This window comes from Hibiscus syriacus, unplaced genomic scaffold (assembly GCF_006381635.1).
Source record: "Hibiscus syriacus cultivar Baekdansim isolate YM2019G1 unplaced genomic scaffold, ASM638163v2 tig00111810_pilon, whole genome shotgun sequence".
NCBI lineage: Eukaryota > Viridiplantae > Streptophyta > Magnoliopsida > Malvales > Malvaceae > Hibiscus > Hibiscus syriacus.
Genome location: NW_024063186.1, coordinates 679,293 through 694,832, shown reverse-complemented (window position 1 = coordinate 694,832; position 15,540 = coordinate 679,293). Strand labels below are relative to the sequence as shown.

The 15,540-nt window shown below is 35.6% G+C and overlaps 2 protein-coding genes across 2 annotated transcripts; one reads left to right on the top strand and one right to left on the bottom strand.

The window, feature by feature from the left end:
• Positions 1 to 227: 227 nt before the first annotated feature.
• LOC120171026 (probable inactive receptor kinase At5g16590) lies at positions 228 to 2,681 on the bottom strand. Its single transcript, XM_039178840.1, has 2 exons — positions 1,155 to 2,681; positions 228 to 1,034 (listed from the first exon to the last, which is right to left on the bottom strand). The coding sequence occupies exons 1-2, from the start codon at positions 2,452 to 2,454 to the stop codon at positions 460 to 462; spliced, it is 1,875 nt and encodes a 624-aa protein (XP_039034771.1). The 5' UTR covers positions 2,455 to 2,681; the 3' UTR covers positions 228 to 459.
• A 9,473-nt stretch (positions 2,682 to 12,154) lies between these two features.
• Positions 12,155 to 15,049, top strand: LOC120171027 (probable transmembrane ascorbate ferrireductase 2). The gene is made up of 4 exons (XM_039178841.1): positions 12,155 to 12,519; positions 13,175 to 13,223; positions 14,218 to 14,417; positions 14,532 to 15,049. The coding sequence occupies exons 1-4, from the start codon at positions 12,376 to 12,378 to the stop codon at positions 14,835 to 14,837; spliced, it is 699 nt and encodes a 232-aa protein (XP_039034772.1). The 5' UTR covers positions 12,155 to 12,375; the 3' UTR covers positions 14,838 to 15,049.
• The last annotated feature ends 491 nt before the right edge of the window (positions 15,050 to 15,540 follow it).

The following is a 15,540-nucleotide window of genomic DNA, read 5'->3' as shown; positions in this document are numbered from 1 at the left end:
CTCTAAATTTGTAATATTATTTCTTTAAGATTCGTATGTGTAAAATCATTTGCTTTGAATAGGTATAATCTTATTTGTGACCTAATTAACGAAAAGTGGACCACCCATTGGTTCTATACTCTTGAACCAACTTAACAAATTTCCAAATCAAGTTTGTACCAAAAGCAATGGACATTGTTGTTTGGTGGTGGAGAAGAAGATTTAAGATTCTTTGTGAAGCAACTTAATTTTTACGGAGTTGCATAATAAAGCAAATCCCCTTACCAAATACAATAATAAAACTGCAAAGTTACAAGAGAATAAGCAAAATGTTGCCGTGAATGTTGAAAAAAAAGAAAGGGAATGCGTTGTTTCTTAAAGAATCAAACTCTACCTAGGCGTAATGAAAATGGAAAGAAAAAACAAACGAAAGATAGGTGTTTGCTTTAGTCCTTTTACTGAAGAAGGTGCAACATCAGTCTAGTTCACAGAGCTTGAGCGACCGAGGTGTTCAATTTGGTTCGTCACCTCGGCCATGGAAGGACGCTTGTCAGGATATTGAGCGCTGCAATCGATGGCTAGTTGTAAGAGTTGGACCATATCTTCCTCGACATTGGGGTCTCTCAGAAGTTCAAGGTCAAACACTTCGGCTGTCCACTCCTCTCGAACCACAGATTGGACCCATCTCGGGAGGTCTACTCCTTCCTCATTTAGTACCGCATGTGTGGGTGCCTTACCGGTAAGTAGTTCTAGAAGCAATATGCCGAAGCTAAAGACATCAGCTTTTTGGGATACTTTACGAGCATCCGTAACCTCTGGAGCACGGTAGCCATCGACACGGGTGGGAGCCGACGAGGGACTAGCAAGTTGAGCAAGACCAAAATCAGATACACGAGCTTCATAGGATGTAGCGAGTAGGATGTTTGAGGATTTGACGTTTCCATTGGAGATGCCGGGGCCCTTGGAGTGCAGGTATGCAATGCCTTTAGCAGCTCCAAGGGCAATGCCCCACCGAGTGTCCCAATTCAATGGAGTCCTACTAGCTCCTCTGTTACCTGATTTTCCGTAATGTAATCTCTTATACCAAACATTAAATATCTCATTTCTCAACATTAGGTAAATTTACAGCATATTAAAAGGATACACAAAATCATGAAAGAAGAAGAGATAGATACCATGCAAAAGTGCGTGCAAGCTTCCCATGGGCATGTAATCATAAACAAGAAGCTTCTCATCCCCACTAAAGTAGCAGGCCCTCAATGGGACCAAGTTGCTGTGATCCATGGCTCCGACTACCGCCATCTTCTCCTCGATTTCCTTCTCCGGCACCGTCACATCCTTAAGCCTCTTCACCGCAACAACCATCCCCATCTGCAATGTTGCCTTATAAGTCGTCCCGAAATTTCCCTTCCCCAAAACCTCTGCAGAAGCCCTCAACAAATCATCCAGATCAAACACATTCTCCGTCTTCCCGAAAAACATCAAACTCTTACTACCATTACTCTTAGCATCCTTTTTGACTACCCCAGATAACCCATTACTTCTGTTATTACTACTGACTACCCCTGGTAACCCATTGCTTCTGTTAATATTACCTTCCTCTATTGCCTTTTCTCTATGAATTTCAACCTGAGTCTGTTTTGTAGGGGCAATGTCCCTATTCTCCATTTTCTTACCACTCTTCCTTCTACATAAACATATCAATAGAAACAAAATCAACAGAAAAAGAATCACCGATCCAATAACAATACCGGCAATAGCTCCACCAGACAATTTACTCCCACTACTTTCTTCCCCATTACAAGAAACCAATGGCTTCCCACATAAAGCATTTCCTTGAAAAGCAGTCTTAGGATTCCCAGACAACCCCTTTGGGATTGATCCATTCAATTGATTAAAAGAAACATTGAATTGCTTAAGTGTAGACAGATTAATATCGGGTATTGACCCAGATAACTGATTGTTCTCCAAATACAAAGTACCCAGCCTAGTCAAATTGTTAACACTCGCGGGGATCGATCCAGTGAAATTATTTTCTGCAAGATCAAGCCTAACCAGGTTCTGCAAAGTGAACAAAAACTGAGGAATATCACCGGAAAACGCATTACCTTGCAAGTAGAGGTTTCGAAGGGATGTAAGCTTGGGAAAATCAGACGGGATCGGTCCGGAAAGAGCATTGAAACGAAGAGAGAGCGTTTGGAGCTGAGTTAAGTTGCCGATAGCAATGGGCAGCTTACCCGACAGTCCCATTCCGGGCATTCTTAACTCGACGACTCTGTTTCCGCTGCAGTTTACACCGGTCCAAGTACATGGGCTGGTCGACAGATTCCATAGACGTGACCGTCCACCGACAGCTGCTCGAAGAGCCACTAAGGCTGCCCTGTCGGAACCTAGATCTGAGTTGACGCCGACCAAAAATGCTGCTGTCCATAGCAACAAGGGGAAGATACACATTATGCTGGAAATCAGTTTCATGGCTTTGCTTTGGTTTCCAGTACTGGAAAGTTGGTTTTCAGTAGCTAAAGGATTGGAAGATGGATTTCATGGGAAACTTTATTTTTTGTTTTTTTTTTCAGCTGATAATGGAAACTTTTGGAAATTGATGAATTTTAGGAATTTAGCTTGGTTTCTGGGAAAAGAATTAAGGGTAAAAAAGATAGAGAATCTTAAGATTGTTGATGAACATTGATTATTAAAATCGTGCTAAGGGGTAAAAAAGCAGTGGATTTGAGTTGGCAACTTGGCTCGTTCCTTATATTATATTTATATATATTTTGTAAGGAAACAATAATTAAGTGATCTGTCGTGTAATTTAAGGGATTGCATTTCCTAATTGCGTTTTAATGGCAATTGGCAAATCTCCAACCAACTTTTGGGGGGTTAAGATTTAAAATAACAAGGTTTTTAACGTTAATATCCGAGTGTTCAAGATTTCAAAAATTAATTATTTACAAATAAAAAATTATTTTTTATTCTATTAATACATATAATTAGTCCGTGACGTAGAAATTTTATTAGGAGTACGAATTTAAGAAGTTATATTAAAAATTTTAAGGAATGAGGAGTTATAAAATCTTATAGGGTGCGAAATTAAATAATCAATAAAAAAATACAAAAAAATCTAAAATATAGGGAAATTTGAAAATTCTAGGAATGCGACTACATCCATAGCACCCTCTCAGTCTATCCTTACATGTAACGTGGTACTTATATGGTACATTATTTTGTTTGTATTAAAATTGTATGATTATAATATATTGTCAACGGATAGGAAAAATAAAATATACATGAATTGATCAAGAAAGTATTAAAAGTGGTTATATTTTTTAAAAAATTAAATTTTATATAATTTAAATATTTTTATATATTTTTATTGATGATCTAATTTTATTTTATTTTAATTTTATAATTTTATACTCTTTTAACTCTCTGATATAACTTTTATAAACTCATATAATTAATATAAAATTATATGTTTATTCCTAAGCAAGTAACATGATTCACAGACAAATTATTTTTTAATTTTAAATAAAATTTGTGAACAACTCTATCCTCTTTTTCATAATGTTTTAAATCTTATTTTTCTACCTGTTGTAACACCAAACATTATACTAATATATCTAAGGCTTATTATTCTATCTACTAATAATAGAAAAATTATTTTACAATGGAATTGATAATGATGTCCTGTGTTTTCTATTTTTATTTATAAAATATAATTAAAAGGCACATAATAATATCATAATCCATTATAAAATATATAATTCACTATTTTTGTATGAAATAATTATTATATATTTAATATATATATATATATTATTTTATTTTGAAATTTTTAATCAAACTAATAGTTCCTTGTTGGCTTTATGAAAAAGATGTCGTAGGAGTACATTATTTGGGAGTAAAGATGTAAAAAAAAATTAGGATCCCAAAATATTTGGCGATTACGATATCAAAGAAGGTTCGAATAGACAAATTGATTTTGAAAAAGGTTAAGGGTCATCTTTACCCTTGTAGTATGTTAAATTTAACATTTTCACCTCTATCATATTTTCGTATCAATTTAACTCTCGAAGTTGCTCAATTACACTATTCTATATAATTCTATCCCTAACTTAAAACCCTAAATTATAAATCCTAAGTTAGTATTTGAGGCAATAGAATTATGGTTTAGGGTTTAAAGATTATAATTTAGGTTTTTAAGTTAGGGGTAGGGTTAGAGAATGGTGTAATTGAGCGATTTCGATGGTTAAATTGATGCGAAAATACGATATGAACGAAAATAATAAATTAAGTTTACTACAAGGACAAAAATTACTCTTTTGCCTTTAAAAAATCAGTAGATTTTTGCGTTTTGTCAGTCAGTCACTTAGTTAGTTAGGAGCGTTGTATAACTTGTACAGGTATAATAAGTAAATAAAATATGAGCTAATTATCATTCAAAAAAAATATGAGCTAATTTTTATACATATAATATAGTATAGGGTAAACTACTTGAATGACCACGAACTAGGAGTTGGTATCAAAATGTATCATTTTTAAATTTACGTTAATATGATCACTTAATTATTTAAATAAGTTCAATATGTATTTCAACTATAACGGCCATTAAAAAAGTCCGTTAAGTGACTGCAAAAACATATAGTTTGAGCATTTTTTTAATTAAACCATTAAAAATAGAAGATAGTAAACGACTAGTGAACGTAACTATCTTGCTTAGCCAAATGGTGCTATATCAACCGCACCACATCAATATTTCATTATTACAATAATAGTTGTTAACAACAAGTGACATATTTATTATAAATCGATAACATTATTGATTAAATCATTAATTTTGAAACATGAATGGGAAAAATGGAAACTTACTCCAACATTAATAATCATTTTTATAGTTTATCCAAACAATTAAATCATCAAGGTTTAGTTTTACTAAAATGATAATTCGAGCACGAACCAAATGGTTTCAATGATTAAAAGGATGATTGTTGTCTCTAGAGGTCCTGAGTTCGAGCACCAACGATTGCATGATATTTAAGCATTCATTGTTAAATGATTGAGAGTCTTTAGAACAGATAATATCATTTGTAATCAACCTATATTAATAAAAAAAATATAATTTGACCTTCATTAAAGGCTTAATATAAAAATTAGTACCTAAACTGTATTTTTCTCACTTAGGTGCCTAAACTAGTTTTAAGTCAATCCAAGTTTTTAACATTTCAAACGTTACACTTTTAGGTTCATGAACTGTCATTGCCGTTAAATTTTATTGTTAAATAACACATGTCACATTTTATAAAATTTTGAATTTTTTACTTAAAACAAAAAAATAAAATTACTTTTTTTAAAAAAAATCTTAAATTTTCTTAAATCTAAAAAAAATAAAACATTAAGAATCTTAATTTCAAATCCCAAATACCAGTCATCATTATTATTGTCACTACCATCACCTTAGTCACCGTCATTGACGAAGAATTATCTCAATCGTTATCATCGCTCATCCAATGATCGATCGTCGTCTTAATCCCACAATTTCTTAAACTTATATCCCTAAAATCTTAACCATTCAAATACCTTAAAAAACATTTGGTCGATTACTAATCAACCATTTGAAAAAGAGAAAATAATATCAGTAACCAAAAATCCCATATAATATACGATTTTAACCAATTTTTTCCGGATTTGCCAAAATGACCAACAAAATCGCAATGCGATCGCTAATTCGCAACGCGATCTCCATTATCGCAAATCAGTTTCCAGATTCACAACGCGATTATTACTATCGCAATGCGATTTTCCAATTTCGCGTTGCGATTTTCCCAATTCGCAATGCGAACAATTCGCAATGCGAATAAGTAAATCGCAATGCGAATTTGGAAAATCGCAATGCGAATTTGGAAAATCGCAATGCGAATTTGGAAAATCGCAATGCGAATTTGGAAAATCGCAATGCGATACTGACTATCGCAACGCGATAATACAAAATCGCAACGTGATACTGACTTTCGCAACGAGATAATACATAATCGCAATGTGGTTTTCAAAGCGCCATTAGTATCGCAAAGCGTATTTTATTTTCAAATTCCAAACATGAATATTAATATATTGGAACACTGAACCGTCCACAGTATATCCCGTAATCGCAACTCATAACCTAAAACCTAAAATCACAACTCAGTCCCATCTCCATCTCTCACTCTCTCACCCATCTCCGACGAAATCCGTCCCCATCTCCGGCGAAATCCGTCTATCTCCATCTCTCAGAGCCACCCTCACAATCAGAAATGGAAAATCAACCAAATCAACCACCAAGGGTTAGTTTTTTTAATTATTTTCTTTTTGAAATTTTTGCATTATTATTAGGTTTTTCATATTGAAATTGATGATAAGTTTACTGGTAATTTCAATAATAGATTAACCATTTCACTTAGATTGCTTATTAAATCAACCGAGAATCGCAACGCGAAATGAAAATCGCAACGACAAAATTGCAACGTGATTTTATTCTCTCGTTGCGATAGTCAAATTCGTGTTGCGATTGTCATTTTCGTGTTGCGATTTTCATTTTCAGAAACTATTCTTCTTCTGCAAATTGAAACTTGAATGAATTGCATTACTTCAACCAAAAAACAAAGACAAATAAGAAATTCACAGTGTTGCAAATTTAAGTTTGAAGAATAAACTACTACTCTTTATGTTTATTATTGTTTTTGGTATATCTTCACAGTGTAGTTTTTGGTATATCTAACTTAGTATGTTTATTGTTTTTGTAGAACTTTTATTCGTCTCAATTGACCTTAAGAAATAAAGTCAGCCTGGCCAAAACAATTGCGTCGAAGCTTTCACCTGCACAAACAAAAATGTTTGAGGATACTTGCTTCGGGCCATGGCTGAAAGTACAACATCCCGGTGGAGATGCGATGTTGACACACCTGTTTCTTCAAACCATGACTAGGGATCTACCAGATACTATACAACGTCTTGATGAAGAGATATGGTTTGATTTTCCACCGACGTATACGTGTTTTGGGCGGGAGGAGTTTTGCTTAATCACCGGTCTACGCTTCGGACACGATGATGTAGGTCGGTACACTAGACACATTACCCGCCCATCATGGTTATCCCGGGTTTTTCCTGAGCTGGAGAGGCCGAATCTACACGTGGAAGAGACCTGACGAGATTATTGAATAAGAAAGATGGTTTTACTCGGATGGATGACGTCGATGTTGTCCGAGTATGCCTTCTAATACTTTTGCATGCCGGCTTTTTAGGCAGAGAGACCAGACAACCTATTCCGAATGATCTAATCAAATTGGTAGAAGACCTAAATGCGTGGAACCTGTTTTCGTGGGGCTCGTATTTATGGAAAGCTACATGGAATAAGTTATCGTCTGCCTTGGATGATCGAAAAAGTTTGCATGGCGATGGTTCCAAATACACTTTGACAGGCTTTATTTGGGCCTTTAAGGTAAGAATTTTTATATAATGTTTCCAAAATTATAAGTAATTATTTAACAATTACTAATGTTTGTTATTATATTGTTTGTAGATTTGGATATTTGAGGCCTTTCCCGCCATGAAGACATATGCAATAAAAACTTCAAATGATATTCCCAAGGCTATTTCCTGGAAGAGGAAACGGACCTTGCAATGGGAAGATTTACTACGGTATACGACAATAAATAATGTAAGTTAACATAAATACTACCATATGTTTATAAACAAGTTATTACTAGTACACGTTTAACTTTGTTTGAGCTTTTATATTGTTAGGAGGCCAACACTCCATTACAGAGGCTGACACCCACGGAAGCTGAGCTTACCACTTCGGGAGCCATCACCTCACCCAGAGCTATCACCTCACCCAGAGCCATCACCTGATCGACCCGACTATACACCTACACAACGACAGCCATCACCTATTCTGTCACATCATCGAGCCTCTTCTCCACCATCACCGCAAGATAGGCGACCGGCAAAGATGCCACGACGTTTATCTCCATGTTCTCCACCTCCACCTCCACCTCCATGGGATGAGTTAGGGGAGTTACGTGATGAGGTCAATGCCTTGCGTGAGGAGGTCGATACTTTACGCAAAGACGATGGTGCATGGCGTGTTGAGGTGTCTACTTTACGCGGTGAGGTAGCCACTCTACGTGAGATGGTAGCATCGTTGCAGAATGAGGTTCATACTCTACGCAACGAGGTAAGTTTAAGATTTTTCATATTTAACTTGATGATAAATTTACTCGTAATTTCACTTAGATTAACCATTTCACTTAGATTGCTTAATAAATTCATTCGGTTGCTGCCAATACTGCTAAATTGTTTTTGTTAGTATTTGTTTTTGTCTTTTGGTTGAAGTAATGCAATCCATTCAAGTTTCAATTTGCAGAAGAAGAATAGTTTACTTTCGCAACACGAAAATGACTATCGAAACGCGGAAATGGCTATCGCAATGCGAAATGAAAATCGCAACGACAAAATTGCAATGCAAAATGAAAATCGCAACGACAAAATCGCAACGCGAAATGAAAATCGCAATGCGATTTGTGTTTCGCGTTGCGATTTTGTCGTTGCGATTTTCATTTCGCATTGCGATAGCCATTTCCGCGTTGCGATAGCCATTTCCGCATTGCGATAGTCATTTTCGCGTTGCGAAAGTAAGTTTCGTGGTACGAAAGTAAACTATTCTTCTTCTGGAATGTTTGTATATGTTGTCCTTTTAAATGTTTATATAAGTGCTTACTTCTGGAATGTTATCTGATGCATTTTGTGAACTATGATAGAATAATGACTTGGGTGAATACAATGCAAGTTTGAAACATATTTGTCTTTGTTTAATATCATGTCTGTTTATTTACTTATTTATGTATTAATTTTTTTTAGCGGCCCGATAAGGTGGATGCTTTACGTCGGGTTTTCCTTGCAAGACGGAGTTCACGCATCAGACGGCGTGCACGTGCTATTACGTCTCCGTTCACCCCAATGGTGCGAAGACTCCGCAAGAAGAAGCCCGACTCACCTGTCATCCCTCAAGAGTCCCCTCCAATCGTTCAAGAGGCCCCTATCATCCCTCAAGAGTCCCCCCCACCGTTCAAGAGGCCACTGTCATCGTTGAAGAGGTCCCTCCCACCATTCCAGAGCCTGATTCATATGGGGTAATATATCGAATTATTGAGAAACCCCCACCGTTGCCGAACATGATGGATGAGAGTTGGCTCTCGTATGAGTTACCGGCTAGTACCCTTCCGGTATCTGAAGTGGAGAGGAGACAACTACCGGAAACAATTCTGGATAATACCCTTTGGGCTAAGACCGCAGTTGATTTTTATCTACATGAGCGGAGCCAAGGGTGTTACACTGACATAAGCAAACTCAACGATGAGATGTATTTGTTGCTTAATCGGTCTTGGTGAGGTGTGTTATTAGAGGTTGAAGACAGTGGCTATTTCGATGTGGAGGTAAGTCTTATATTTGTCTTATATATGATTTTGATTAATTTTTTTAAAAATTAATGTAATTCACTAATACATGTCTTTTTTTGTAAAATAGCATATCGATGCGTAGGTGTCACGTCTTCTAATAATAAGGAAGCTTAGGAAAATAAAAAAAATTCGCGATATACAATAATGCCGGCGGCTTTTCACACAGTTCACTTGAAGAATCAACGAGATGAATCATTTTCGTTGGGCAATGGACAAGCTAAACTTTATCCTGCATGGTGGGAGGTCGATAAGATTAGTGTTTATTTTTTAAATTTTTTAAAGGTGTTCATAAATAAGTGCGCAAATAAATGAATTATTACTTATGATTGCAGGTGTTTATCCCTGTTTTGGAACGTCGTCATTGGCTTCTCGTCCAACTTCAGCTCCCATCCCTGAAGATAATAGTATATGACAGCATGATAACTTACATATCACTGTCTGATTTGAGAGATATTATCAAGGGATGGAGCTCTCATTTGGCTAAATTCTTGGATGGGATAAATTATTGGACTCATTCTGGACACAAAAAGCCAAAGAAGTTCAATATCCCAGTTGTTAGAGACGAGACCGCGCCATAATAATCACCGGGAGCCAGAGGGGATTGTGGTCCTCTCGTATGCATGTGCTTGGTGCGTTTGACGACGGGAAGCACAGAGTTTCTACCTCCCACCGATAGAGATAGAGCTGCAGTAGGCTTGTGGTTTCGGCATTATATGGCTAGAGCGATATATTCGAGATGCTGCCTACCTACATCCGCGTTATGAAAGTATCCATTGTTAATTGGTAAGTCAAATGCAAGTTTTGTTAACATATATACTCCTTTTGGTTTGAAAATGTTTGGTTAAGTACCTAGAATTCAATAATTTGCTGTTTGTAGGTTTTAGATGTGTAGGAAGTCTTGTTTGAGCAAATGTTTGGTTTCTGCAGGTTAATCCTTAAGTGAGCTGCGTGAAATGGATGTACGGGTGTAAAAGTTGATTCATTGATTCAATAATTGATGAGGAAATAAGAATTATTATTATTTTTTGATTGTTTAATTGATTTGTAAAAAATGATTTGTAAATGTTGATTTGTTTAATTGATGTGTACATAATTCTTATTTGTGCTTGTTTAATTGTTTGAAATGTAATAGTTGATTTGTTGATTTTCAATCTGCATTATGTTGAAGGCAAAACAGACTATTGCAACACGAAACTGACTATCGCAACGAGAGAATCGCAATGCGAAATGAAAATCGCAACGAGAAAATCGCAATGCGATTTTCATTTCGCATTGCGATTTTCTCGTTGCGATAGCCATTTTCGCGTTGCGATAGCCATTTTCGCGTTGCGATAGTCATTTTCGCGTTGCGATTTCCCCGTTGCGATAGTCAAATGAATGTCTAATAAGTGATAACAACTGAACAGATCATAGCAATGTTCAAACTCAAGTTACTAATACATGCCTAACTGAAAATGTTAAAAGTGCACACATAAAATACACATAATACAACGTTTGCATTTAAAAATCACCTAAGTTAACAGTCCCAAAAGGTGAAGCCGGGTGTGATTGGGATTTTGAAGATGATTGCGATTTTGATTGCCTTTTTCTTGACACCATATGAGCTTTGGATTTTGATGAGGATCCATATTTTGGTAGAGGAAAAGATGATTGTGATGGCACTGATGAACCACATGTCAACCTTGTATGATCACTTTCCTTGCACCGACTACATGTCGATCTCTTCTTCTCTTCACCCTTAGACGGTATACGATCGTGACTTTTTGATCGGCCAGGTAGCCTTCTGTCCATGGCTGGTGGCAAAACTGTTTGTAAGTCATATGGTATGTCCCACTCAGAAGGATGTTGCGAAACTAAAACCTGTTGCGAACTTTGAAAATCGCATTGCGATTCTCTATTATCTCGTTGCGATAGTCAGAATCTCGTTGCGAAAGTCAGAATCGCGTTGCGAAAGTCAGAATCGCGTTGCGAAAGTCAGTATCGCGTTGTGAAAGTCAGTATCGCATTGCGATTTTGTATTATCGCGTTGCGATAGTCAGTATCGCATTGCGATTTTCCAAATTCGCATTACGATTTACTTATTCGCATTGCGAATTGGGAAAATCGCAACGCGAAATTGGAAAATCGCATTGCGATAGTCATAATCGCGTTGCGAATCTGGAAACTGATTTGCGATAATGGAGATCGCGTTGCGAATTAGCGATCGCATTGCGATTTTGTTGGTCATTTTGACAAATCCGAAAAAAATTAGTTAAAATCGTATATTATATGAGATTTTTGGCCACTGAAATTATTTTCTCTTTGAAAAAAGAACACAGAAGAGAGAGTCTAATCTATTCGGGAAGGGAGAGGGGAAGAAGAGGGATGACGCGTGAGGGATTGGGGATGGTGCGTGAGGCTGGTAGAGGGAGGGGGAATTTCTTAAAAAGAATATTATTTTTTTAAATAATATTTTTTATTTAAAAATAAAAGATAAAACTTAAAAAAAATTATAAACTTGACCTGTATCATTAATATTAATTACGCTTGAAATACTTAAAACAATAAATATATAATATTAGACAAATGATTTAATCGAAAAAAATTTAAATACCTTAATAGAGAAAAAAAAGGTATACTTTGAGATGTTTTTTATATTAAGCCTTGATTAAAAGTTTAATAATTTAGTAAAAGTTGAGCGAACGTGGATACGTATGTCTGGGTATTGGCTTAGAACCTGGTTTACTGTGAAAGTTTGAAAACCTCGACGGTCGACGCCTTCCTCTCTGATCTGTTCTCTCCATTGGAATCAAAGGCACCGATTTTTCGTATTCTTCTGAGAGAACCCATCCCTCAAAACCTTCAAAATAACATTTACTTTTTTCCTTTTTGTTTGCTGTATGCTTGCCTTTCTCGTGGTGCAGGAATGGGGGTTCCAGTGATCAAATTTCCAATCTTTTTGGTAATTAGAGTATTGGGAGTCGTAGTAACAGCTATTCTTTTCACATGGACTCTTCATTATAGAGGAGGATTGGCTCTCATCTCTGATAACAAAGATCTCATCTTTAATGTAATCTCTTCCCTCTTTATCCTATATATATATACTAGAGAAGCAAGATATTTCATTTTAATTGATTTCCCAGCTACTGAGTTTTGATTTTGATTTTTCTTTAATGGGTTCTCTCCAATTTCGCTCCCCCTCCTTGTTACATCTGGTGATTAATTGATCTTATTGCCATTTTTCTTTATAATTTGTGATAATATTCATAATCTGGAAATTATGATTCATTGGAAATTAATGTTTCATTGTTTAACTTCAAGACATGCTGCCATTCTTCTCAGTGTTAATCGCATAATGCAGTTTACGAGAGAGTAACAAAATATGATGATCAACACTAGTTTTTTGGTTAAATTTTGTTATTGGTTTTGCTACATTTTCCCCCATTTCGAAGAAAATTAAAAGCAAAAAGCATTTTTTCTGATAAATGATTCCTAGTTATGATGATCAACATTAGTTGTGTTCAAATTGATATTATATCTTAGCTGTGATTCCTTTTTAATCAATTACAACTATGCTTGCCTTACAATAAACTAAAATATGTTTCTAAGTAATACAACAATACCATAGCAGACCTTTAAACATCATCTTTCTCTGTTCAGCCTATGAAGAGGTGTATTTTCTTTATCATTTCAGTAAAGTCAACATTTTTGTGTGCTTATTGCAGGTCCATCCTGTTTTGATGGTCATTGGACTACTGCTCTTAAATGGCGAAGGTGAATGCCATTTTTTATTTGATGATTGATGCCTCACGTTTTTGTTATATGCATCCAACCATCTCCTTTAATGTTCTATATTTGTCCTTGTGAGATGATTGATTTGTTGAGATTAAATTATATCGAGTGGATAAGATGAAAGAATACTATGTGTTCGGTAAAATGCCGATTCATGTCTAGAAATTGGCAGTTGTTGAGAACTTACCCCTTTTTCTCTGATAGCCATGTTGAGGTTTTCTTAGGACTTGAGAAGTGAATTTCCCTTATATTACTATTATAGTTACTCTATTTTTTCATGTATCTGTGATCTTCTGCAGTTTCTTTAATTTTTCATTACATGAATTTGCTTGAGAAACTATGGAAAATGCCATGATCTCCTTGAAGGATATTGATATGGAAGTATGTATCTCATGCTCTTTTCTCTCTCTCTGGAGATATTATTGATATTTTGGAGGGATGCTGCTTAAACTATTTTAAGACTTTGTGGATGCATAATATTATACTTGCGTAAGCTGATAAGCACAAGTTTGTTTTCTCCTGTGTTTCTCTTTACCTTGCCAGAAGCTATTGTTCATATTAGATAGATATTTTCGGATACTATACTTGTCTTAGTTGTCTATTCTCTGGTTTCAGAAAAGTATATATTTACTTCTTGTTTCAATCAGGGAAGAAAGTAAACTAAGTTCCATTCAGTTTTCTCCCTTGGGTTTGCAGGGTTTTGTCTTCACTTCACTTCCCTTTTCATTTCAATAATTTGTCATCAAGTTTCAAAATTTCATTTCTTGAAGGAAATCATCCTTTGGTGATCTTTAAGGATTGTTTTCAGAACACGTGATATGGTAACTTATATTCAAGCAATTGTGTCGATCTTTTTTCTGGTGGGAGAGCATAAGGGATTCTCGAAGAATGCGAACTGTTATGGAATACTGAAAAAGGTCAGTATCTTTACCATCCTGCTTTGTTTTAACTCTTGTTTGGTATTTGATTGATGCAGCCATGCTGGCATACAAGACTGTTCCCGGGACTAAAAACTTCAAAAAGTTAGTTCATCTTACAATTCAGTGCCTTGCTTTTATTTTGAGTACTATCGGTGTATGGGCTGCTCTGAAGTTCCTCAACGATAGGGGCATTGAAAACTTTTACAGTCTGCACTCATGGTTGGGCCTAGCTTGCCTTTTCTTATTTGTCATCCAGGTTCTATTCTGTTCTGTTCTGTCCTGTTCCTTTCCAGTGCATTTCGTCTTCATTCTGTGAAGATATGGATCTTAATCATGTCTTGTGTTTTGCTTTTAATTTCTTCTGCACCAGTGGGCTGCTGGATTTGTGACGTTTTGGTACCCGGGTGGCTCAAGAAACAGCAGAGCCGCATTGTTGCCATGGCACGTGTTCTTAGCGATGTATACGTATGCGCTCGCTGTTGCTACTGCTGCTACGGGTATCTTGGAAAAGCTTACTTTTCGTCAAACTAGCCGGGTAATATGGCGCTACTCTACCGAGGCTTTGCTGGTAAACTCTTTGGGGATATTGATTGTTGTTCTGGGTGGTTTTGTGATTCTGGCCACACTCACTCCGGTGAATGGCAAAGGTGATGCCCACAGGGGACCGACGGAATAGATACGGTTGTGTTTCCCGGTATGTCCGAGGGGTATAAAATGGAATCGGTAAAAGACTAGTGCATGTTAACCTGCCATGGAACTTTGGGCTGTCGATTGTTTAATGTTTGATCCGATTTCTCGTCATTTAATATTCTTCGTTTCCTTTAGTCTTCAAACTCCTATTTTTTTGTCAAATTAAATTAATTTACGGAAAAGTAGTTAGTCTATCAATCTGGTGTTAATTATTTTATCTTTATGCTAATGTTGATTTTGTATTTTTGCACGAAAATTAAATACATCAAAAATTGTAAAAATAATATATATATATATATATATATATATATTATTAAAATAGGTTTATGTTTTAGTTAATTTAATTTAACAGAAAAAATAAAAATTTGAGAGTCAACAATAATAAATAAATAAATAAAATTAATTTTTATTGAAAAAGTTTGACGGACAAAAATTTCTTTAGTCTAAAATAAAATAGGTTTTTTCGTGTTTGGGATTATAAAAACTAAGAAAATAAGCAGTGGTTAGTTGACTAGATTAGCATATTTATGAGATAGTGGTCTTACTTGGTAAGCAGAATTTAATAAAAAGTATAATTACCTTATCTTAGTAAATGGTAAAATTATAAAATTGATGTTATGTTTCCCCCTTAAAATCCTAAATTATCTATCTTCTGGTCGCTTTGAGAATGCTTATAGAAGTATTTTTGG

Coding starts and splice junctions, on each gene's coding strand:
- LOC120171026 (XM_039178840.1), bottom strand. CDS start 2,454: ATGAAACTGATTTCCAGCATAATGTGTATCTTCCCCTTGTTGCTATGG. Junction 1,035..1,154: donor CTTGCACGCACTTTTGCATG/GTATCTATCTCT, acceptor ACGGAAAATCAG/GTAACAGAGGAGCTAGTAGG.
- LOC120171027 (XM_039178841.1), top strand. CDS start 12,376: ATGGGGGTTCCAGTGATCAAATTTCCAATCTTTTTGGTAATTAGAGTA. Junction 13,224..14,217: donor ACTGCTCTTAAATGGCGAAG/GTGAATGCCATT, acceptor TGATTGATGCAG/CCATGCTGGCATACAAGACT. Junction 14,418..14,531: donor TTTTCTTATTTGTCATCCAG/GTTCTATTCTGT, acceptor CTTCTGCACCAG/TGGGCTGCTGGATTTGTGAC.